This window comes from Puntigrus tetrazona, chromosome 9 (assembly GCF_018831695.1).
Source record: "Puntigrus tetrazona isolate hp1 chromosome 9, ASM1883169v1, whole genome shotgun sequence".
Lineage (NCBI taxonomy): Eukaryota > Metazoa > Chordata > Actinopteri > Cypriniformes > Cyprinidae > Puntigrus > Puntigrus tetrazona.
The window spans coordinates 21,872,662-21,896,661 of NC_056707.1; the positions used below are offsets into that span (position 1 = coordinate 21,872,662).

Consider the following 24,000-nt stretch of genomic DNA (forward strand, 5'->3'; position numbering starts at 1 on the left):
AGTGGGTAGTCCAAACACTTCAGCACAGAACTGTAAGGAATCACCTTCAAAAACTCTTCTTTTTGTGAGTGGCTTAAGGAAAGCTGGAGGAATTCCCTGAACCTTTTCCTGAAGTGTCCCCAAGACTAGTGATCCACGTCCTTCTGGAAGAATCATACCCTCATCGATAGTAAATACAGGGGGAGTTGTTTCAATACCTTCATCGTCTGGAGAACTGAGAAATTTGGCAGGAGAATAAAAATCTTCACTGGAGCTTGTTGAGGGTCTCTTATGTTCCACAGGGGAAAATGGATATTCACGAGGTGTCATAAGACCCCCTGGAGTCTCTGAGGGGGTATGAAAATTTTCCGGTGACTTCTGAATTTGAGAAATTTCTGTGGATGAAGTGGGTGTGTAAAACCGCTCTATTTCTGCCACATCTTCACTCACTGTGCTACCTACTTCAATAGACATTTCTGACTCTGGCGACAAAGGCCTTCCCCAATCAGTTGGTGGGTTATAGTAATCATAAACAGCACTAAAAGTTACTTCTTCTTCCTCAAGTTTGGGAACACCAACAACCCCTTGCCTAGCAGGTTTTTTCTGATGTGATTGCTGTCTCTGTGTTAAATAAGGGTAATCTGCTGGGTCAGATTGCAATGCTCTGTCAACCTCAATTTTGGATTTTAAGCTAATAGATTTTGCTCTATCTGTAGCTACCATTTTTATATCAACTGGACTGATGTTATCCTCTGGCATGTCCACATCTTCTGCTCTCTTAATACTAATGGTGCCCATTTTCATTGACTTTGCCATAGTATCAGTGTTATCAGAGTTGTCAGTGCCACATTGACTAACAAATACCTGCTCCTGTGTAATATTTTGCCGAACGGTGAGGTCTGGAACTGTTTTAGGACTAACAGAACTATATTTTGGGTTAATTTTCTCTGGTAATCTAGCCTGAGGTCTGACTAAAGTGGGAGACTGCTGGACCTCAGTAACATTTGCCAAAGATACAAAGTGTTGCGAGTCAAATAATTTTGATTCTATAGAAGGCATTCTCATCTCTGACGTTTCTAAAGTATATTTTGTGTTGTCAAGAACTGCCTCTGTATCATCTGGGGGAGCTCTCAATTGGAAGGTCTTAGCTGCAGTCAAAGTAAGATCATCTGTCCTGTCCTCACTAGAAAGAATTGAAGTTGTTTGTTCCTTTTCATATTGATCAGGTTCAATAGAAAACTCTGGAATATCTTCTATAGGAAAAGATGACTCATCCTTTGGTTGTACTGTTGGCTCAACATGCACATCTATAGAAGTTGTTGGTGCTTCAAACGTTTGTTTTAATTTTGATACTTTAACTTCTGCCCCAGATGACTGCAATCCACAGCCTGTTATTACCGGCATGTCTGAAGCAGGTTTCTTAGTGCGCTTAATGATTTTGGGAGCATCTGGCTCTGGGTAATGTGAATCAGTGGTTTTGCTAATATCTTGAAATCCAGCAGGACTGACTGAAGTGAAACACTGAATAACATCTTTAGATGATGTAGAAGAACTTGATAAACTCTTTGTTCCAACTTTGGTGATTTCCGAAGAAATGCCAAAAGATCTTGTTTGGCTATCCACCTCTGACATGGCAATGGATGAAAATCCAGAGTCCAAAGTTACAGAATCAAAAGACACATCAGCAACACTTTCAACCTGCCCAAATTTGTTAGATGCAACACATCTATAAGTTCCAGCATCAAGACAAGTAAAATTGTCAATAAAAAGCCTGTAATATCTGTCTTGAACTTCAAATCTATATTTACTGGTGTTAAGATCAAGACAAATGTCATCATGGAACCAAAAGGCCTCAGGTGTTGGTTCACCAATTATAATGCACTCAAGCATAGCAGTCTGTCCCTCTGAAGCACTAATGTTCTCTAGTTCTTGAACAACCTGGGGAATTTCACGACCATCATCAAAAGAAAATGTGAACTTATGCTTCATGGCTTGAGAGATGCCATCATCAGCCGGAGACTCTGAGGTTTGTTTAACAGGACCAAATGTGTCTTTAGCCTCATCAACAATCTCTAGCACCGGAGTGGGAGCGGTTATTCTGATCTCAACTGGTGAAGAATGAATAGACGAGTCTGAAGTTTGTGGTATGTGGATGACTGCTTGAGGAACCTGCAATGTGTATTTGCTGTCTATCTGAGGTTTTGTTATTAACTTAAGTTCTTCTTCTATTATTTCTTCTTCAGTGAACACCGATTCCTCTGTTACTTTAACTTCTTGAGGAGGTCTTATCTCTGTCCTTAAAGAAACATCTTCTGTTACTTTGAATATGCAACATGTACTTGCTTTTCCATATTTGTTTGCAATATTACAAGTAAGCAGACCTTGATGGTCAATAGTTGGATAATAAATGGTCAGTGTTGATGAAGTTGTTTTGGTACGAACGTCAAAATCAGGGTCTCTCATTATAAGATGTCCATCTTTAAGCCATGAAACAGACGGTGGGGGATCTCCCTGGAATTGGCAACTTAGTTCAGTCATCTCACCTCTCTTTACTTCAACCTCTGGAATTAATGTTTTCACAAATACGGGTGCTCCTGGTTTTACTACACTTGTAGATATTTTCCCTGCTGTGGGAGTAACACTGGGTATTTCTTGTTTTGAGAGGGTTTTCTGTTGCTGTACTACATCAGGATCCTGTCTAGGCATTGTCACAGCATTTACATTACCATGATGCCGCTGAACTACATCCTCATTACCCAGGCTTTTAATACCTCCACTCACATCTGTACCAATTTTATCAGTCACAAGCTGTTCAGGCTTTGTATATGACGGAACGTCCCCTGTTGATGTCAACACTGTCTCTGGTTTTTCAACAGAAGATAGTACATGCTCTGCAATGGCCCAATTAGATTCAAATTCAACACTTTCTTCTTGTTCAATTGGAACGTCTTGTTGCCATTTTTTAATACGCTTTGCTAGAGCCTCCTCCTCACTGACAAAATAGTCACTTTCTGTTCTTAACTTCTCACTATCAGCTTCAGAAAGAATTTGCTTATGTGTTTTAGACCTATCAGTTACATAGGACTGAGAAGAAACGTCACAAAAGAACCTCTCCTTCGCTGTTCTCTGTGGTGACCTCCTATTCATTTCTTCCACCTCAACATCTTTATATGCTGCACTTTCTAAAGCCCTCTCAGTGACACCACCCCAGTCAGGATCCAGTTCAACAGCCTGCTCTTGCACTGTCAAAACATCTTGTTGCCATTTCATTATACGCTGTGTCAATGCCTCTTTTTCACTGACAGGATCACTTTCACTTTTTAACTCATTTATTCTTTCTCGCGATAAATGTAATTCACTCTCACCGGAGCGTTCACGTGAACGTTTTTCTTTGAATGAAGTTCTTGAAGTCTTTGTAAATGAAGACTCCCTTTGAGCTTTCAAAGCTGCTACTTCTTCATTATGAACTTTACCCAAAGATTCATGATAAGAGCCTTTTTTGTCTGACTTTCGGGGCACAACAGATTCTGCCTGATCAACCTGCACATCCTGTTGCCATTTTCGCATACGCTGAGCTAAGAACTGATCTTCACTCTCTAAGTGATCACCCTCCACATTTTTCTCAAGGATGTTCTCTACAAACATAGGTTTCTTTTCTAATTCTTTTAAGGGAGCTTTTTTACTTTCATGTTGCAGACCATCATCAGCAAGAAATTTTTCCTCCACTATGTTTGCTCTTGCACACTCTTTTTCTGCTGGATTCTCTTGAGATGGACTGATCTCCATTGTACTACTGACTTGTTTGGATGCTTGTCCTGTCTCTAACCACTGCAACACAAATGGTTCCTTTGCCTTGACCTGTGCTTCTTCATCCCACTGCACATCCTGTTGCCATTTTCGAATGCGTTGAGCTAAGAACTGATCTTCACTTTCTAAGCACTCACTCTCTTGGTTTTTCTCAAAGACATTTTCCACAGACATAGCTCTCTGTTCTAATTTCTGTACAGGAGCCGTTTTGCCTTCATCACTGAAGAATATTTCTTTCATTGGCTTCACTGCCTTAGCTCTTGAAGACTCTTTTTCTTGGGACCCCTCATGTGATGCACTTATCTCCTTTGCATTGCTTGCTTGTTTGGAAGCTTCTCCTGCTTCTAACCACTGCAACACAAATGGCTCCTTCGCCTTAGTCTGTACCTCATCATCCCACTGACTAAGGCTAGCATCATCTTTGTGTGCTAAAACATCATATTCCATCTCCTTTCCTGACTTTCCTTTGGATGTGATCCTTTGCTCTATCTGTGCATCGGATACATCAACCTGGACGTTTTTTCTTAAAGTTTCTTCTAGAGGGAGTTCACCCTTCATCATTCGAAGTGCCCTAGATCTCGACTGAGGTTCAAAAGAGTGTCTGACTCTTCGCTCTGCTGACTGGGAGCTGAGTCCAGTAATTCTCTCCAGTCTGCTCTGATATTCTGCTGAACCTCTACCACTTTCACCCTCACCAGGGCGAACGACATGTTGAATTTCAGGCAAAGTAGATGGCTTGACTCTCAGTCTCTCAACGTAATCTGTGTAACAAGGCTCACTTGTAACTGATTCCACTTCAAACTCAGATGAAGACATTGTAGATATAGAAAGTCTCTTTTTCTTTTTGACAGCCTTTTGTAACAGATTGAGTTTTGCTTTAACCTCTCCATGAAGGCTGTCTGTGTCACTAAATCTGTCGCTGTACCTATCACTACACCGGTCACTGAATTTGTCACTAAACCTATCACTGTATCTGTCTCGACCTGTGAATCTGTCACAGTATATATCACTGTATCGATCGCTGAACCTCTCGTATCTCTCATACATCAGAGTTGGAGAGCGTGCACGTTCGGATGCTGTCTCAAACTTGCTTTCTCTCTCTGTTCTTGAAGGAGATGAAGTTCTAAAATACATTGTTCGGAAAAGAGTGCTTTTTGATTTATGACGTCCCTTTGTTTGCCCTTTAGATGTTTTATCAAAAGGAGAACCAACACATCTTAGATCGACTCTAAATTTTCTTTCTTTTGTTGAATCAGCTAATGAATCTGAGCTTGAGTGGGCTTTGCTTGAAGATCTAGAATGACTGAAGTACGTAACATCTTGCTCTTCCCTCAGTGATACAAGAAGTGATGCTGTGGTTTCAGCAGATCCTTCAGTGTTTATTGCCATGACTTTGTAACTGCCTGAATCTTTTTCCTTAATCCCCTCAATTGTTAAACTGGTTGCATGCATATGCATTTTACTCATTGTATTTACTTTACGATGGTGCTCCTTCTGTATTTGTCTGTTATTATGAAACCACAATATTGTTGGAGGTGGCATTGCAACTAGCTTGCACTTAAAAGCTGCAGTGTCACCCTCCACAACAGACTGAAATTTCAGCTTTTTGGTGAAGGAGGGTTTAATGTTTTCAGATGGGGCTACAAGACCTTGATCTAAACTTTCCTCAGGGTCTGAAAATGCACCACACTGTGGTCCTCCTTTTTCCAAGTGTTCAGCTCCTTCATTATAAAACAACTCTGGAAAAAAAGGAGACAAATTTCAACAAAATGCACAGTTTGCTAAATAAACTGAAGTATATTTCAAATAGAATATTAATAGATATATTAAAGCATGCATCAAGTCACAAAGCCATAAAAAACAAATTCACTCACCATATTTGTTCGAATAAACGCAAGACTTGAGTCTTTATTAAAGATTCTGACACGAAAATCACTTGATGTTTTGTTCCTTCTTCTGTGGACAGTTCTTCAAAGCATAAATTTCTTTTCAAAGCATTAATATGTATCCAAATAATGCTGATCTGTTTCGCAAAAGAGCCTCTTACATATTTAACTTGGTGTATATAAATATCCTAAAATATTCCTTACCTGACTTGCAGAATGATGAATAAACGCCCTTTCTAATCCTTAGAATGACGGAAATCTTTCATACATACAGAGAAACATCACTTCTCTATTGATAAAAAAAGAGTGTGGTCATTAAAACAGCTCTAGATTTCTTTGAGAAGGCGTTTATTCGAACTAATATAGTTTACAGGTACCATGTTATTTTAAAAAGCAAACAACATTAATCACATACCGCTATCTGCAAGCCAGTCTAAGAAATATTTGCAGGAAGGTGTTCCAGATGCAAGAAACAAAGAAGCAATTAAAAGATGTGGCTACTTCCATATCTTTTAAAACAGAATTTCCTGTGGTCTGGAACTTTTAAATGACATTCATCCTGCACCTCTTATTTCTAAAACAACCAAGTACCACCATATCCTTCATGCTTTTCAAAGGGGAATGGACAGATGCAAAACTTTGCAAAAGTGCTTCACAGCAAGCATTTTACCAACCAAATTGCTTGCTATCCAAAATCACTTGATTCCAACCATACACATATCCAACAGTAACATATGAAAGTTGTTCTCATTAAAGAGGATTTGTTCGCATGCAATACAATATGCTCAGAAATGTTAAATGTAATAGTTTTACAAAGAGACATCATTATTTAAAAGTTAATACTGAAATTAAGAGCCTACCTTTGACCTCTTCCTCAATTTTTGCTTCAATGTCCTCTCGCTTTTTTGTAACTGTAAAATAGAGTAATACGCATGAATTAACAACAAACAGTTAACTAAATATGTCACCTACAACATACAAAATCCAAGGAAAGGTCACTGTAGCAATAATCCAATCTGCGTGTAAAACAAATGAAAAAAATTTTTAAAAGAGGTGAAACAAGAGTTTGAAAAGGCATGCATTTGCCAGCCCGACACCAAGAGAGCACTGTATGACACAACTTCTTCAGCAACACTGATGAGGTTTCATAAAGTGTAGTTAGTGAAGGTGATCAGGAAATTCACTTGATTTGAGAGGCTTAAATAAAAGAATGATGTGAATTAATTGTGATCTGTTAATCAAAAAACAAATTACTTTGATCTCAGTTACCTTCTTCAGTTACAGCAAGGTTGGCTGAGCAAGCTGCCTCTCCTGCGATATTGACTGCTTTGCAAGTGTACTGTCCAGCATGCTCAGAAAAAGTATCAACTATGATTAGCGTAGCGGTGTTTGTCATTTCATCAAAATGAAAGACAACATTTTTGGTAGGTTTTATTGCCTGGTGGTTATGGAACCAACTTATCTCTGGTTTTGGCATGCCAGACACACAAGCATGAAATCTAGCCACTTCTCCGTGAGCAACCTCACAGCTCACAATAGGCTGAATAAAAGTGGGCCTTTGGCCAAAAGGTTCCTTCTGAGCAGTCATAATGCTTGTGAAGAGACTGGATGTGGCTTGCAACTGAGACTCGGCTGTATAGTCCGTAATTTGGGTTTGTCCTGAAAGGAAGTATTGATTTTTCCGCAACTAATTACTACAGTGCAGCCTTGAGGTTTGTTTGTACAAAACCTATTCTATTATCACATTTGGGTGGCATAATTGTTCTGTATTAACAATAGGGCTGTTTCAGCAACTTCAGGATGGAGTATCTCATGTTTTGTTTTTTTTGTTAATGCATTAATTCAGTTCCTTTTTTGAAGAAAGTAAAAACATTCAGCAGTTTTTGTGGATGACACTCATAGCAAAAAATTATGCAACAGTGCATTTTACTCAACTTACTCTAAAAAAAAAAAAAAACAGTTCTCTGCTTTTAATATATCTATAAATGATGAAATGCCAATATGTTCAAGAATTCACTGATAAACCAGTGTTCAGCTAATCCCTTGTGTGTTTATGTAGTTCTAACTCGCTCTGAATTGCTCAATCAGTTTTTTTTAAACAACTGTTTTAGTAATCATTGTTAGCATTAACAGCCCTAATTAACAGACAAAACACCACCAATATCATTAATAATTACTACAAAAACATACATACATACAGTACATACATCACTGAAGTCACTGTTTTTTTTTAATTAGTTTGCAATTTTTGGTTTGATAAGAAGTTTTAACTCACCTTCCACTTTCAGTACAGCAGAACATGAAACCATTCCTGCCGAGTTACGAGCAACACATGTGTACTCGCCCTCATCCTCAGGATAAACATGGGTGATCTCCAGCTGACAGTTTTCATCAAACTGAGACACTCTGAATATATCAGACTGTTTGATCTCCTTATCTTTGCAATACCAAGTAATCGTCAGATCTAAACAAGAGTAAATCGGAAAAATAAGCATTGACTTTAAGTAAAGTTTCCCTATTATGGATTTTTGAAAATGACCTTTTAATGCAGTGTATAACACCACGCCATTTCATGGTGACGTCAAAGTGAAATATTTACATATTGCCCGCCCACTTGTTGTACAAGTAGGGAAACCTTGCCTTGTGTCCTAATGTGCATATTATTCACCCTATCTGCACTAATTAGTATTGAAAATTACTAACATCACATAAAATCTAGGGTGGATATCATGCACATTGGAACGCAGACTAAATTTTCGCATTGGTCTGAATTAAAATGCAAATTGATTCATTGCCACTAGATGCCGCTATTGGAGCATTAAAAGCTCACAGATACTGCTTTAAATTAAGTCAACAAATCAATGCAGATTGACATCACTCAGGGGAGGGGTTTGGGAAAATGTATCATTAAACAAATCATTTAGGAGTCATTGAACAAATATATGCATATTTTTTGACCTTGCATGCATGTTAACCTGTTGTTGGGTACTCCCAAAACAAAAATATGAACCTTTAATAACCCATAATAATTTTTTTAACTCATCTCACCTTCCCCTGAGACACGGCACTGAAATCTAGCAGATTGTCCTTCAATGGCAGTGGTGTTGCGTATTGGTGTTATGACAACAGGAGGTGACAGTGGTGCTCCAGTGTCAGGGGAAACAACCTCTGGAACTGAGTAAAGCATAAGTAGTAAAGCATAAGTAAATAAATTTTGTAAATAATTAAAATTCATTTAGGGTTTTTTTCACGTGTTTTTCTTTACCTTCCACATTAAGTGAAGCAGAGCTTGTGACTACTCCATAGTCATTCTTAGCTTCACAATTGTACTGAGCTGCATCCTCTGGGAAGACTTCAATAAGCAGGAGTGTGTGCTCATTTCCCTCCCTCAGGAACTTGCACTTGAACCCAGAAGACAGTGCTTGAGAGTTCTTATACCAGGATACCTGAGGCTGAGGAATTCCTGTCACTTCCACAGAGAAACGTGCAGGTTTTCCAGCTTCAACAGACAGGGGCTCCATGTGTCTGATGATTTGAGGAGGCTCAGGGACTGAACAATGAATTAACATTGTATGAGAATAAATAATAGACATACAGAGAGAAATGCATTTGCCAGGAAATAAATAATGAAATTTCTGATGTAAATGTCTTACATTACTGTTACGCTCTAAAAATCTAATTATGTTATCCAGTTACCTCAGTACTGCATATATAAAACTGTTTATCACTGTATGTCAATTAAATAAGTATTTTGACAGTTGGCTCTAACAAAAGAAAAGTGCTTAAATTTAAACTCACTGTTAACATGTAGGGTCACAACACTTCTGTTCTTTCCAGCAATGAATGTGTATTCTCCGGCATCACTTCTGTAGGTTTCTGTGATTGTCAAGCGGTGAATTTTTCTAATAATGGCATAGTTGAAACGCTGATCTACAGAAAACTGGATCTCAACTCCATTTCTTAGCCAACGACCTTCAATGTCATCCTCATTGACTTCGAATTCAAATGTAGCTCGTTGTTTCTCAAGCACCTGAATTAAATTAAAAAAGCAATTTAATAAAATGTTTGATGGGATGATCACTGTTTATCAGTACTTAACAATTAAGACAGTCTGGTACTTACAGTGATTTCTTTCTCAGCAGGTTCACTGATACGCACATCCTTGCCCTCAACTGTGAGGGTAGCTTTTGATACACTAGATCCAGCAACCACAGAATATTCACCGGCATCAGACATGCGCACAGTCTGGATCATAAGACGATGCATATGTCTCTCTGTAGAGACTTTGTACCTAAATGGTGAAAGATGATATCTCCATCAAGACAATGAACTTAACAGAGACAGGTGATAATGTAAAAAAAAAATTGTGAAAATCAGCAGTACCTTTCAGAAATTTCAAGCTCCTGACCATCTTTCATCCATGTCACTTGGACATTGGGCTCAGAGAGTTCACATTCAAAAATGGCCTTCTTCTTCTCAGTAACTTTAATGTCCTTGATGTGCTTGGTGAACTCAATGACACGAGCTAAAATTATCCATGACAAAACAACTTGATCAGAATGAATGGATAAACCAAAATAAATATTTTTTTTTAAAAATCACTAAGAAAAGCAAAGATTACCTTCAACAAAGAGCTTTGCGGCGGTTTCAGCAGATCCGGCAACGAATTTGTACTCTCCAACATCCCCAAAGTGAACATTTCGGATTGTGAGTGAGTGACTGAACTGTTTAGTGCGAGTTTGACATCTATCACTGGATCGTATTTCTACACCATTCTTCAGCCATTTGTAGGTGATGCCTTCATAGTTGACAGTCACCTCAAATGTGATGGTGTCCTTTTCCTGTGCATTCAGATCTTTCAGCATAGACGTGATGAGGACAGCTGAAAGAGATGGAAGAAACATTTGTTGACTGAATTCTGATTTTTGGTACCAATTTTGCTTCTTTTGGATAATTAAATAGGCTATATGTCTGGTGAGCACTTAGCAAATAACATGAAAAAGAACTTACGGTTAACTGTCAGGGTGGCAGAGACTTTGTCGTTTCCGCATACAAAAGTGTATTCTGCAGAATCATCTCTGCTGGTATTCATGATTTTCAGCTGATGCAGTTTGCCCTGCACCACAATCCTGAACTTCTCACTCATCTCAATCTCAACTCCATTTTTCAGCCAGGTGGATGGAACATTAAAATGTGAAACTTCACATTCAAATGTGGCAACATGGGTCTCTGGAACCTCAATGTTCTTCAGGGGCTTTGTGACTCTCAAAGCTAAAATAATATTAAATAAGTTAGCAGTGTATTTTAGACATTAGAAAACTTTAGGCTGGAGAATTCTTATATTCTTACTTACATTCAACATGTAAATATGCACTGCACTGTAAATGTCCAACTACAGCTGTGTACTCTCCATCATTGCTTTCATCAACATTTTGAATGACCAGCTTATGTGCTTTTCTTTCAGACATAATTTGAATATTGGCACTAGGTTTCAGCTCTTGGTTTTTGAACATCCATTTAACGGGTATGTCATCATGAGATAAACTCAGCTCAAAAGAGGCAGTTCCATTAACCAGGGAAGTCACATCTTTAGGCTTTTTCACAATCTTAACAGCTGCAAAAGAAAATTTTAATTGAATATTAGAGTTTTTGTCTCTGTTAAATGCATACTGTCTTTGATTTTGGCAAACAATAAACTTACTTTCAACATTCAGTCTGGCATTAGCAGAGAGTTTCCCCAGTTTGAATCCATAGACTGATTCATCTTGGGAGTTACAGTTCTTGATCTTTAAAGTGTGAACCAATCCATCTACTGTTATCTCATGTTTGTCACTAGGCTCAATTTCTATTCCATTCTTGATCCACTGGGATCCTTTCACATCTAAATGAGTGAGTTCAAGACTAAACACTGCCTCTTGGGTTTCAGTGACTGTTTGGTTCTTCAGTGTTTTCTTGATCTTCACAGCTGTGAAAGACACATTTCCAATCAGTTACATACCATGGAAAATATGTTCAGTATGAAAATGGGAATCAAACAATGGTAGTAAAAATACCTTCCACCCTTAGGTTGGCAGATGTCTTGGAGTTTGCCACTTGATAGGTGTACTCCCCAATATCTTGTGGTCTTGTGATAACAAAGACAAGTCGGCGGACTGCACCTATATCTTCACTCCTTACATTTTCACTGAAGTTAACAGGGTGGCCATCCTTAAGCCACTGGCCTTCAGAGGTGGGGTTTGCGACCTCACACTCCAGAACAGCAGTTTGGGATTCTGCTACAGTTACATCATGGAGTGGTCTGTTTATAGCTCCACCTAGTGTAAGAAAAAACATAATGGTGAGGCATTACCTGCATCAACTTGACAGATATTTGACAAATGAAAAAAATTATACCTGATACAGTTAGCTTTGCACTGGAAGTCTTTTCGCCTGCTGCAAATGTATACTGGCCCTCTTCATCCTTCATGGTGTTGATGATGGTCAGACTATAGTGCTTCCCTTTGGACTCAATTTTGTATTTGGGTCCAGCCTTTAGAGGCTGATTCTTGAAGGTCCAATAGGCATCTATACCAGCGTGGGATAATTCTACTTCAAAGGTGACATTCTGAGTTTCAGTGCACACACAGTCCTGCATGTGCTTGATGATGCTGACCTCTGTATCAAATAAAATGTTCATTAATAATGGAAACTCATAAAACATAACATTAAACAAACACTTAAAACAATATTACATTGGTTCATTAACAGAAATACTCACTCTCAATAGTCAGATTACAAGCTGTTTCCACTCTGCCAACAACCATCTTATAATGTCCTTCATCAGAAGCAAAGGACCTGTTCAAAACTAGTCTCTGTTTGGTCCCTTTGGCAACCATCTGGACTCTCTCACTAGCCACAAGGAGTTTGTCATTTTGGTACCATTTCACAGCAGCAACATCAGAGGCAGAGATTTTAGCTTCTAATACTGCCTTTGTACCCTCAATAGAATGAACATCCTTCAAATGAGATATAATTTCAATTGCTGTGAAGAGGGAAAAAAGGAAAAAGTATATTTCTGCGTTCTTGTATGGTATTTCAGGTTTAATTTTCTATGCACCGCATTAAAAAACAACTTACTTTGGACAGAAAGTTTTCCACTTGTAGAAATGTCTTGAATGGGAACAACAAATGAATAAATTCCAGCATCATCCCTGTTGACATTTTCAACCAGAAGTTTGTGGACAAGTTTGTCAATGACAATGTGAATGCGGTCTGTGGCAGTGATGGGCTGGCCATTTTTCATCCATGTTCCTTCCACATTTTCCTGAGAGAATCGCACCTCCAACTGGGCAATATCACCCTCACAAATAGTCAGATCAGAGAGGCCTTGCATCAGAGTTACAGGGCGCACTGAAATAAAATGTATACAGTTATTAAAATATCACTTATGTAAATTCTTATATAGTAATATATAAATTATTTTAAAATTCAACTTACATTTCATCTTCAGTGTGGCACTTGTTTTTAGATCACCCACTTTAAAAGTGTATTTGCCTTGGTCTTCCTTTCTAACATCTTTTACAGACAGGGTGTGTCGGCCACGACGAGAGGATACAACATATTTTAAGCTTGGTGTAATTTCTTTATTCTCAAAGTACCAGGTGCCTTCAGCATCTTCACGGGACAGCTCACATTCAAACTCTCCAGAGTATGTCTCAGGAACTTCAACACTCTCCAGATTTTTTAGAATTTCCAATGGTGCACCTATAAAACAAATTAGTGGTTTGACTAAAACTTCAAAGATGTACATGTGAAGTTAAAAGAGCAACGAAATAATTTAAGTGTAAGCTAACCTTCAACGTAAAGTCTGGCCGTGGTTCTTATATGGTCATCATCAGCTACAGCACAAGTGTACTCAGCATCATCTTGCATGCCGATTATCAGCACAGACAGGAAGTGCACCTTTCTGTCAGAGTGCATCCTGTATTTGTCTCCAGAGAAAATTTCGGCATTGTTCTTCATCCATTTGACTTTGACAAATGGCTCGTTTGTCTCACATTCAAAGGTTACCATTGTGTCTTTCTCTTTAGCATTGGCATCCTCCAGTGTTTGGGTAAAAGACACAAGCTGCTTGGCTGCAAAAATATACAGAGAATTTATTAGATTAAATTTTGACAATTTTGACAAACAATGAACACTGATTTATAAATGACAATACCTACCTTGCACCAACAAGAACGCATGGCTTGAGGCCTCACCAGCAATGTTAATGGCTTTCACCATAATACTAGCAGAGTCCTCAGCTGAAACATCTCTGATTACTAATTCACAGACATGGTCCTCAGGCCAATACCAATAAATACGATCTGACTTCTCAAGTAAAATGCCGTTTTTGAACCACTGACACTCTGGCTCTGGTTTACCAATAACCCTACAACGGAAACGAACTTCATCAGACAGGGACACTGTCTGGCTCTGAATTCTTTCCAAGATCTTTGGAGCCTCCATGCTTGGAGAGAGAGTAATTTTCTCAGGTCTAATTACAGGAATTTTAAGTTTTCCTTCCTCCTCCTCTTTCCTCTTTTCAGACTCGGGCACCTCTTTAGTCCAGTGCAGAAGTTCTTCTTTTCTCTTCTTTAGCATTCCTTCATAAGATTCATCCTTCTTGCGAGACTTCAACTCAACCGAGGATATGGCTTCATAATATCCCTCTTCAGTCCTGCGTTTAAATTTGCTTCGCAGCTCTTCTGTCTCTTCTGTGGATCTTTCATGAACAACTCTCTCAGCCTTCCTCAGTTTGACAACCTCTTTTGCTTGCAAAGCCTCTGTAGGTTTATCTACCTTCACAACATCAAAAGATACTCTGCCAGGTTCAGGGCCAGGTGCCTCCAGAGCCTTCTCAGGAGCACGGCGCAAGATTGACCGGAAATCTTCTTTCTGTTGGATTTCAAGTTTGACAGAATGCTCAGCTGTACCCTCTGGGTTTTCAGCCAATACTTTAACTTCTCCAGAATCATATGACTTACAGTCAGTGATTTCCAAATAGTGAATTCCATCATAGTGTAGTCTGAAACGTTTGCTCTTTCGAATGAGCTGTCCATTTAGGTACCAGTTAACTTTGGGTGTGGGGTAACCGGTCACTCTACAGCGATATTTGGCTGTTTCACCCTCAAATACTTTCATGGGTTCTGGGAGCAAGACAATCTCTGGCTTGGTCTTCTCTGTCATGTCATCTCCAGTTACTCCTGAGGGTGCACCCTCATGAGCAATTCGCTCCATTTCATCTATTCTCTGTACTTTTTTACCTTCTGGCAACTGACTATCCTCCACTAGACTCTTCTCATCTTTCACAATTAGTGTAGCCGAGGTCTGGTCAGCACCAAATTTGTTGGTCGCTCTACAAGTAATGACACCACTATCTCTAGAATAAGCAACTTCATAATCAAGACTGCAATAGCCAAACTCATTGATCATACGAAGTCTGTTAGCAGCTTCTAGAGGTTTGCCATCATGGAGCCACTCAACAACCATATTTGGGTCACCAATAGGGGTCAGTCTGCATTCAAAGTGCACAGGTCCAAATCGCTTCATCCTAACTGAAGTAAGCTTCTTCTTAAAGTGTGGCTTCTGTTGTTTTTCCTTGTCATAGAGGTCACCCTCTTCCCATTGTTCCTGGCCATAGCGAAGATGTAGTGGTTCAATTTCTGGTGGAGCAACGTCCTTAGCCTTATATGTTCCTTTAGGAATGATGAGTCTTCTTTCTGGTTCAGGTTCAGTGAACTCAACCTCCACATTGACTCTGCAGCGAGTGGTATCTCTGCCAGCTTTGTTAATTGCTGTGGCTGTGTACCACGCACTGTCAGAGCCAGCAGTCTGAGGTATCTGGAAATGTGCCTGTCCTTTGGTACCCTCAATTCTGCAATACAAATTTTCCATAAAATTTTTGCATAGATTTGTACCACAAAACAGACCATAATTAAAAGATTATTTGTAAGGCACTTACTTGATGTGGGGGTATTTATGAGGAGAGATAATGTCACTGTTTTTTAGCCAGACAATGTCAGGAAGGGGGTTTCCAATGGCCTTTACTGCCAGCTCAACCAAACTTCCTTCCTTAACACTGATATTCTTTAGCTTTTCAATGAACTGGGGTCGAACCAAGTTTTCCTTTGCTGTAACATGTAAGCCATGAGTTTACCCAATCTGCCACACCACCAAGTACAGTTCTAACAGTTTTTAGAACAAAAACAAATAGATTACCTTCCACAGTGAGAGTCATAGAAACAGTTGTCTTTCCAGCTCTATTCTGAGCAACAACTGTCCATTCTCCGGAGTCCTGAGGCATGGCAGGAACCACAATCATAGACTGAGTACCATCCTCCTTTACCACAATCTTGTGGGTATAGTCATTGACAATTTGTTGCCCTTTGTAAAGATAATTAAAAACAATAAGCCATACATCCTTGCTCAACAAAAGTGTAAATTTTCTTTTTTTTCTTTTTATAGTAGTGTAATTTAAAAGAAACTTACCGTTGTGGAACCAGTAAGTGTCGGGCATAGGTCTTCCAACTACTTTTAAGTCAAACCTTGCCGTCTGTCCTTCTGAACACCTGAAGGATGATGGCTTCTGAACAAAGACAGGTTTATATAGCCTCTCCAGTTGACTCTCATCAGTGTCATCAAGTCTACGAGCAGGAGAACGGCTAACAGAGCGAGCAGGAGAACGTCCAGGGGAGTAACTAGTTGAGCGAGCAGACATTGGAGATGTAGACCTGAAAATTAGATTTGTAAATGATGACATTATTACATTATATAGTCATAACACAGTGAATACAGACATGAAGTTTAGTAAGGAAAAAGCAACTCACTGGACTCTCCTCACAGCTTCAGCCTGTGGGTAGTAAGGCTGAGCAGCTGCTGTGGACTCCACATAAAGCTTTCCAGAACTGACAGCGTTACCCTTCATATTGCTAGCAAATGCAGTATAGATTCCCTCATCTTCTGGCAAAACCACAGGTAGACGCAGACTAGCTCTACCATCTTGTAGAACCTCCATCTGATAGCGACCTCCATGCTTAATGCGCTTGCCATCTTTATACCAGGCAATCTATTTAACAGAAAATTATATATACATTGTGCTGTAGTGAGAACAAGCTTATCAACAGAATTAACGCCCTTACCTTTGGTAATGGGGTTCCTTCCATCTTGCAATGGAAAGTAACACCCATTCCTTCCAGAATTCTGTAGCTTTTGACTGGAGTGCTAAATGAGGATCCAACAGCCTCATGCTCCGCAACATTCATGACCATCTCCTCACCATCCTCAATCACCAATTCTCGATAAGTTATTTTAAGGATGCGGATTTCAATCTCTTGGATTATTTTTTGTTCAATTGCAGATATTTGAAATTCCTGAAATTAACAGAATGTATATATAATTAGAGTTTAGAGTCATTTCTTAGTAAACATATTGAAACATTTTTAGTATTTATGATTTAATTACAAAAATGATTAAAATAACATTACGTCCATAACGATTCATTACCGTCTCTGAGATGAAAGACTTCATCATCTGTGTTTGCTGAGCCATCCTCCTCTGCATCATCTCTTTTTCATATTCGCTTATAACTACAGGGGGTACATCTGCCACTTTGGGTTCTTGCACCACTGTTGTCACTTCCGTTACATATGTCACATCCAGTTTCTTCATATAGGCTTCAAATTCCTCTGTAAAAAGCGTAATGGTTCATTGATTTTTTTTTTTTTCAGTTCAAAGCTATTTTTAATGGAAATCACGGTCAACAATTACTTTTAACAGTACAAGTCACAACTAACCTTCTTCAAGAAGGCTTGTGGAAGCGGATGCCTCTCCATGTTGGTTCTTGGCAAAGATGGTGTACTCTCCAGCATCATCAGCAAATGTCATAGAAATTTCCAATTTGCATACACCTGTATCCTTGTTATAGCTAACTCTATATCTGTTATATCACAAGGAAAGTATTAGCTTTCTGATTTACCACACAAAGAGACCAGCCTGATTAAAACTGTACTGAAAATCTATACCTGTATCCAGTAGTGAGTGCTACTCCACTCTTCTTCCAGTAAATATGAGGCTTAGGGCTTCCTCCAATCTGGCACTCAAAGACAACACTGCCTCCCTCAACCAGCTTCTGAACCACTGGCTTCTTCACAAAGAAAGGAGCAGCAGGTGCTCCAGTGTCCACAGAGACCACACTTATTTCAGAAATGGCCTCCTCTTTGCCTTCAATGACAGTCCTTGTTTAAACACAGACACACAAATTGCAACAATTATTAAAGTGTGTTATCGATCAACTCTATGTTTTTTACTAGTTACGGTCCAAGAGCCTTTGCCCTTGTAACTTACTGTTTCTCCTGTACAATAATCTCCTCTCTGCTCTCAATGTCCTCGGACACTGTTGAAAAACAAGATAAGATAATTTTGTTTTCAATTTTAAGAAATGGTTAAGGTATGGAGGGGTGTCCTATATTTTGTTTATTCTGTCTTTTATTATAAGGTTTTAATAGTAAATACATAAATAAAAATAATACATAAATAATAAACAAAATAAATATATACAATAATATATCAGTGTTTTCACGTTTCAAAAGAAATGCAGATGGGTTTGCATAAGATTTCTGTGAAGCAAATCTAAATTGTGGTTTTGCTTTAAAACATTTTTGAACGTACTTTTATAGTTTTATTGTAGATATACACAAAAACAGCAACACCACAAAAGAAATTTAACTTGAATATATACAATTATTTGAAGGTTTACCTTTGACAAGCAGGTAACATGAGGTGCTGATAGTTCCAGCCTCACTGGTAGCAGTGCAAGTGAAGCGGCCACTATCTTCAGCAAAGGCCTCTCGAATTACCAAGCGGGCATAGCTGTTTTCATAAGTGATCTGGAAGTCAATGGAGTGCTCAATTCTGTAATCTTCTCTGAACCACATAATGGCTGGGGTAGGGTGACCTGAAATCTGGCACTCCAGAGTGACAGACTCTCCCTCTGTGACAGTCACGTTCTTCAAACCCTAATGAACATGATACCAATTTGTATTTAGTGATTCTTCAAGGTTCTACAATTCTGAGTTTCATTAAAACACTAATAAAACACTTACTGCTATCAAAGTAGGGGGTACTACAGGCTCTTTGATAGCTGAGGGGATCGCTGCAGTCTCAACAACCTGCAGAAAAAAAAATCAATGTTTACCAAGTAACTCTGGCACATTTATTTTTGTTAGAGAAGTGGCAGAAATGATGTTAAAAAAAGAAAAGCTTGTCTGAGTATGAAACTAAAATATCTGATTAAAATTAGGAGAAGATAATGAGAAGAAATCCTCTGTATATCAGATGAGATCTGTAAGGAAAATGGTTAGGTCTTGAGAAAATTTTCAGTAAATGATAATCCAATCACACAAGGCTCTATGTGATGAATAACCAGTGATATTAAGGCAAACGTTAGCTTTACAAGTGGAAAACAGGCCAAACTACAAACCTTTGTGTCCCATTCTTCCCCAGCAAATGAAACACCTATCTTTCTGTGTAATTCTGTTTCAAAATGAGCCTGATATCTTTCTGCAGTGTCCCTAAAAGGAGGAGGAGTCGGCTCTGGGGTCACACGAGTGTCCACAATCTTATGTATTGGAGGTTTTACAGGCTTGATGATCTTTTGAGTTGCAGCTGTAGAGGATAGCTCTTTTTGTAGTGTGGCAATAGCAGAACCTGCTATTGAAACCTGACCAACCCAAGAAGAGCAACATTACCAAAGAATACCACAAAAATAATCACTTTTGTTTAGCTACAAAGAGGGTGAGAGTCAGGGAACCTTTAGAAAGATAGGGAAAAATTAATTTGTTAGCAAGTTCAGATATACCTGATGGTTTAATATTTGATGGTTTAATAACAGGTTGATGGACAAACTAATGAATGAGAGTTATGGTGGTTATATTAATGTGAAGCTTAAATGTGAGATATTGAAGGTGGGTTTTTTTAGATTGTTCTGGATAGGCGACACTTGTTAAAGGATAGTGATATAATGTTAAAATGAAGTCTGAAATATAAAGTGACACCAAAATTCTGAGACCATATATTTTGCATTGCATAAAATATAATAAAAACTTGAATGTACTTTAATTTCAGAAAGTCTTGGTATATCCCCTTTTTGTTATGAAAGTAGGAGTCAACCTGCATAAACTGCCAGAGTGTGTGACATTTTTATGATTTGTGCAATAGCACAAATTAACTTATTTGATTAATTATATAAAAACTTTATATAAAAACTTCAATAAAAATATTAAATAAGTCTTTATTCTCACATTTTTCAAAGTTCTTAAATCTCAGATTTTTATAGTGGTCTCAAGAGTTCTGGATCCCACTGTACACTATTGTTGAGTACTGTTTCAGGCAAGCAGGGAAAAAAATACATTGAATAAAAATACTTTTCAGATTCATTTCATATGGTTCATACAAATAGGTTTCTGTTCTAACAGTTTTCTCATTCACATTTTCTCTTTCCAAAATATCTGGAAATTTGTGTGCCTTTGAAAAAGGGGATTTCGCTGCTTGCCTGTAATCACCAAATCTTACCTCATAGCTATGATCTGGTTTTGGTACAGTAACTTTTGATACTGTGAAATGTGGAACTGGGGATGGTGCAAGGTCAGTCTCCACCTTGGAGCTAACCTCGGTAGTTCTTTGAATCTATTATAAATCAACAGAAGATATTTGAATGCAAACATTTTCATATTTTACTTTTTTTACATTTCAGGTTCTGATTAATGCTTCTAACCTGGGTGACATGTATACTCTTCTCAGCAGTAGAAGATGTAGTAGAAGTTGGCATTTCAGTGGGAATTAGCAACTCTTTTTTACTTGTGACCTGTTGCTTAGTGGCTAGCATTTCCTGATGTCTTATATCAACCTCTTCTTCCAACTGAGCCCCTTCTGCATGCGTGGGCTTTCTTATACGTGCATGATCAACAGCAGCAAGCACAGTGGCCACGGCTTCGGCTTTTTTCCCATCACCCTGGCGAGAGCAATCACTGATCAAAATCTAAAACACATGTAAGTAGAATCCATTCTCATCTAAAAACACACATCTTGACCACTGAAAAGAAAATATGGGATGACACTATACACCATCCAGTGAAGTTGTCTACTAAATGTTAGTGTTTCATTGATTCAAGGGTAACATTTACATGGACTGCATATAACATTTATATTGCATTTAGAGCATTGGGAAAATCCACTGCTATAAAAGCTTTGACTTTATAATCAATTTTGTTGTACTTCTTGACTATGTTGAAGTCAATAGGATGAATGTTCATTTCAGTAAATCTGAATTTAATCTGAATTTTCAAATTCTTGAAATTCCTTTCAAATGTTGCCCTTAAACATAACAGAAGGTGCTCTCTAAAAAACAAAGTGAAGTGAATGGAAAAAAGGATAGAAGGCATTAGAAATGTGACAGACTAAAATATTATTATCCTAGATTCTACCTCCACAGCTGATGAGATCTCTTCCAATGATCTCTCGCTAGTGGTCGAAACACTGATATTGATTTTATGTGTTGTCACAGTTGTGAAGGATTTCTCTTGGATTTCCTTGCATGATACCTATGAACATGTAGAAAGAAATCTCTAAATTGTTCTCTAAATGTGGAAAAAATCGTTTACATTTGGAAAGGTAGGTAAGAGTGAAGTAATGGGTGGAAAAAATGGCTAGTAAAATCGGTTATTGTCATCCCTAAAAAATGTTTGTGGAGTCAGTGGAGAAATAATGGCATTAGGAGATTTGAATGGGTGACAACCACAGCACTACTAAACTACCTGCTCATTTTGGGACGTAATGTGTACTGTAGTTATGCCGGTTTCAACACTGGGCTTTTCTAGAGAGCCACTGAGCGGGCCGCGACTACGAGCCTGGTCCACTGCCGCCACCACATTGGCAACAGCAATACTTTTCTCATCCATGTTTTGCTGCTCCTTTTTTAAATGCAAGTAGAATTGGATTGCAAGATTTGTTTAAGTTTACATTACAGGTATTTTCGCTGACAAAAACATTCCCATGAGATAAACACTTGCAGAAAAAAAATGGTGACACCCCTGAAAAAGTCACTTGTAACGTGCAGAAACATTTTGCCTAATGAAAAAATGGTTTACCTCTTTGACAGCACCAGCTTGTTGCTGAACAGCAACAGAGCCTTCCCAGAGCTGTTCCATTTGAACATGGGTAGAAGTCTGGACTTGTCTTGCTCCAGCAATCATGCGAGTATAGCTGGCTTCTGACACATATCCTTCCTGTTTCCACGGGGGAAGCACCTCAGAGCCCTGCGTGACCTGTTTGCGGGTCATCACAGGGGATTTGACTGGTCTGATTGGGGAAATAGACAGTCTGGTAGATGGGGACACAGCTCTGAAATGAAATGGAAACTATTTTTATAAGAACATGAATCACAAACCACAGCCTTTGCATTAATGAAAGCAGGGTAATTGATATCTAATTTCCATCTAAAAGAATTTCTATAAAAAAAGAATATTGTAAAATCATTTTTAATTCATTCATTCATTAGCAGCAGAGGTACTCCATTAAACAAGGAGTCATGGCTAGTCATGTCATGTCTACATGGCAGCTCCCATAAGGGGGCGACTTAGTCTGTGTAACCAAACTTCTGTCACTGATATGACTGACATCTACATAATATAATTTCAGTGTATATGCATGTGTTATTTGTTGTATAAACCTTTAGTAACATTGGAAAAATGATTTGGAGTGTCAAGTTCATTTATTTAAAGTTATGATGTTACGAAGCCATTACTTTAAAACTATCATCAAATCAATATAGGTTTATTATGAAGCTGATTAAATGTAACTCTAGAAACTTTAGGCACATTACCTGACAGGAGTGGGTGTCGGGCCCTTAACATGTCTCACAGGAGAGGGAGACTGCTGACGAACAGCTGACACTTTAGTCAGTTGTGAAGGGGGAGATTTGGAGGTTGGTTTAGGCGGCACACGAGGTGGAGTCTTATGTGCCAGCTGTTGGGTCACAACCCCACCCTCTACTTGCATTTGCATCATTGCTGTGGCTTCATAATGAGCCTCCATCCGCTGTTAGAAAAAATACATAACAATTAAAGCATTGATCTAAAGGATTGATGAGACTTAATTGTGTCACTTTCTGAAAGAAGTCGTCACTCACCTTCTCTACTCTAGTCTGACGTGTCTGTGAAATCTGAGAAGCTGAAATAATCGTTTTTGACTTCTTTGCAGGTACAGCTTCTTCTTCACCTGTGAACCGTGCAAGAAAATCTTGTCCAGGCATTTTTTCCCATAAAAATGAAAATGCATGCAACAAATTTTTAACAGGTAAAAATCTTACCCTGAACAAGCAACTCAGCAGTTGAAGTTGCACGTCCACTGCTGTTAGAAGCACTGACAGAATAAGTTCCAGAATCTTCTGGGAAGGCCTCGGCAATCAACAAACTGTAAAGGTCTCCATCTTGAACAATCTGAAAGTCAGCAGAGCTCTGAATCTCAGCTCCCTCTCTGTAGAACTTCACCACAGGTGCAGGGATTCCTGTAACTCGAACATCTAGTCTCACTTGGCTCCCTTGTCTCACAGTCATACTCTGTAGTCTTTGAATGAAGTTTGGTGGCGCAGTTTCAGCTGTAAATGAATAGACGGTTAAAGTCATTAGTTATAATATAAGTAAATGAGATATATAATAATATAAGTTATTTTTCTAACTTTTAACACAACAGTTGTACACATTCTATTTTACATGATAAACCTTGCCTGGCATATATAGTACAAATGTGCATAGATAAGCAAGGCTGCCAACTCTCACACAATTCTCATGCTCTAATGCCACAGAGAAATGTCTCTGCCAAATTCAACATTTACTTTCTGCTGTGTAAAAAAAACAAAACAAAACAAAAAAAAAATGTAACAGTTCAAGGGTGTGAGATTAGTAGAAAAACATGTATTATTTGACAGCTATTTTAAAACAGAACAACAGAAAAAGAAATGTTAGATAACCTTAGATAATATTCTGTGACGCAAACTACTCGACAACCGTTTGAAATTAAAGCGAATCATTTAGGTGATTCAAGTAATTCGGAACTGAATGTGGCAAGGAACATTTTGTTGTTTTGCTTTTACATTTGCACAAATTAACTCAATTAACTAAATTGTATGTGTATTTTAAAATGAAATATTATTTGAAAAGTTAAACGGATTACGCAAGAATTCTCACTCCAAGCTCAAATCAAAAGCTGGCAGCCCTGATAAACACGTGCTTAAATAAAGTATTTAATATATATA

The 24,000-nt window shown here is 38.4% G+C and overlaps 1 protein-coding gene across 1 annotated transcript in view; it reads right to left on the reverse strand.

Moving 5' to 3' along the window:
- The window catches only part of LOC122351560 (titin-like), a 152,005-nt gene extending 128,619 nt beyond the window's left edge, over positions 1 to 23,386 (reverse strand). Inside the window, 33 exon segments of the mRNA XM_043248710.1 lie at positions 6,533 to 6,583; positions 7,948 to 8,136; positions 8,721 to 8,846; positions 8,938 to 9,222; positions 9,471 to 9,702; positions 9,795 to 9,963; positions 10,056 to 10,197; positions 10,294 to 10,554; positions 10,683 to 10,943; positions 11,026 to 11,286; positions 11,374 to 11,637; positions 11,726 to 11,986; positions 12,066 to 12,326; positions 12,430 to 12,693; positions 12,789 to 13,061; positions 13,149 to 13,415; positions 13,505 to 13,786; positions 13,874 to 15,567; positions 15,655 to 15,823; positions 15,912 to 16,076; positions 16,182 to 16,423; positions 16,520 to 16,758; positions 16,832 to 17,062; positions 17,196 to 17,377; positions 17,486 to 17,628; positions 17,714 to 17,926; positions 18,036 to 18,084; positions 18,448 to 18,706; positions 18,794 to 18,859; positions 21,836 to 22,088; positions 22,570 to 22,784; positions 22,876 to 22,964; positions 23,056 to 23,386. Coding sequence (XP_043104645.1) covers positions 6,533 to 6,583; positions 7,948 to 8,136; positions 8,721 to 8,846; positions 8,938 to 9,222; positions 9,471 to 9,702; positions 9,795 to 9,963; positions 10,056 to 10,197; positions 10,294 to 10,554; positions 10,683 to 10,943; positions 11,026 to 11,286; positions 11,374 to 11,637; positions 11,726 to 11,986; positions 12,066 to 12,326; positions 12,430 to 12,693; positions 12,789 to 13,061; positions 13,149 to 13,415; positions 13,505 to 13,786; positions 13,874 to 15,567; positions 15,655 to 15,823; positions 15,912 to 16,076; positions 16,182 to 16,423; positions 16,520 to 16,758; positions 16,832 to 17,062; positions 17,196 to 17,377; positions 17,486 to 17,628; positions 17,714 to 17,926; positions 18,036 to 18,084; positions 18,448 to 18,706; positions 18,794 to 18,859; positions 21,836 to 22,088; positions 22,570 to 22,784; positions 22,876 to 22,964; positions 23,056 to 23,371 — 8,374 coding nt within the window. The 5' untranslated portion in view covers positions 23,372 to 23,386.
- Between the last annotated feature and the right edge of the window lie 614 nt (positions 23,387 to 24,000).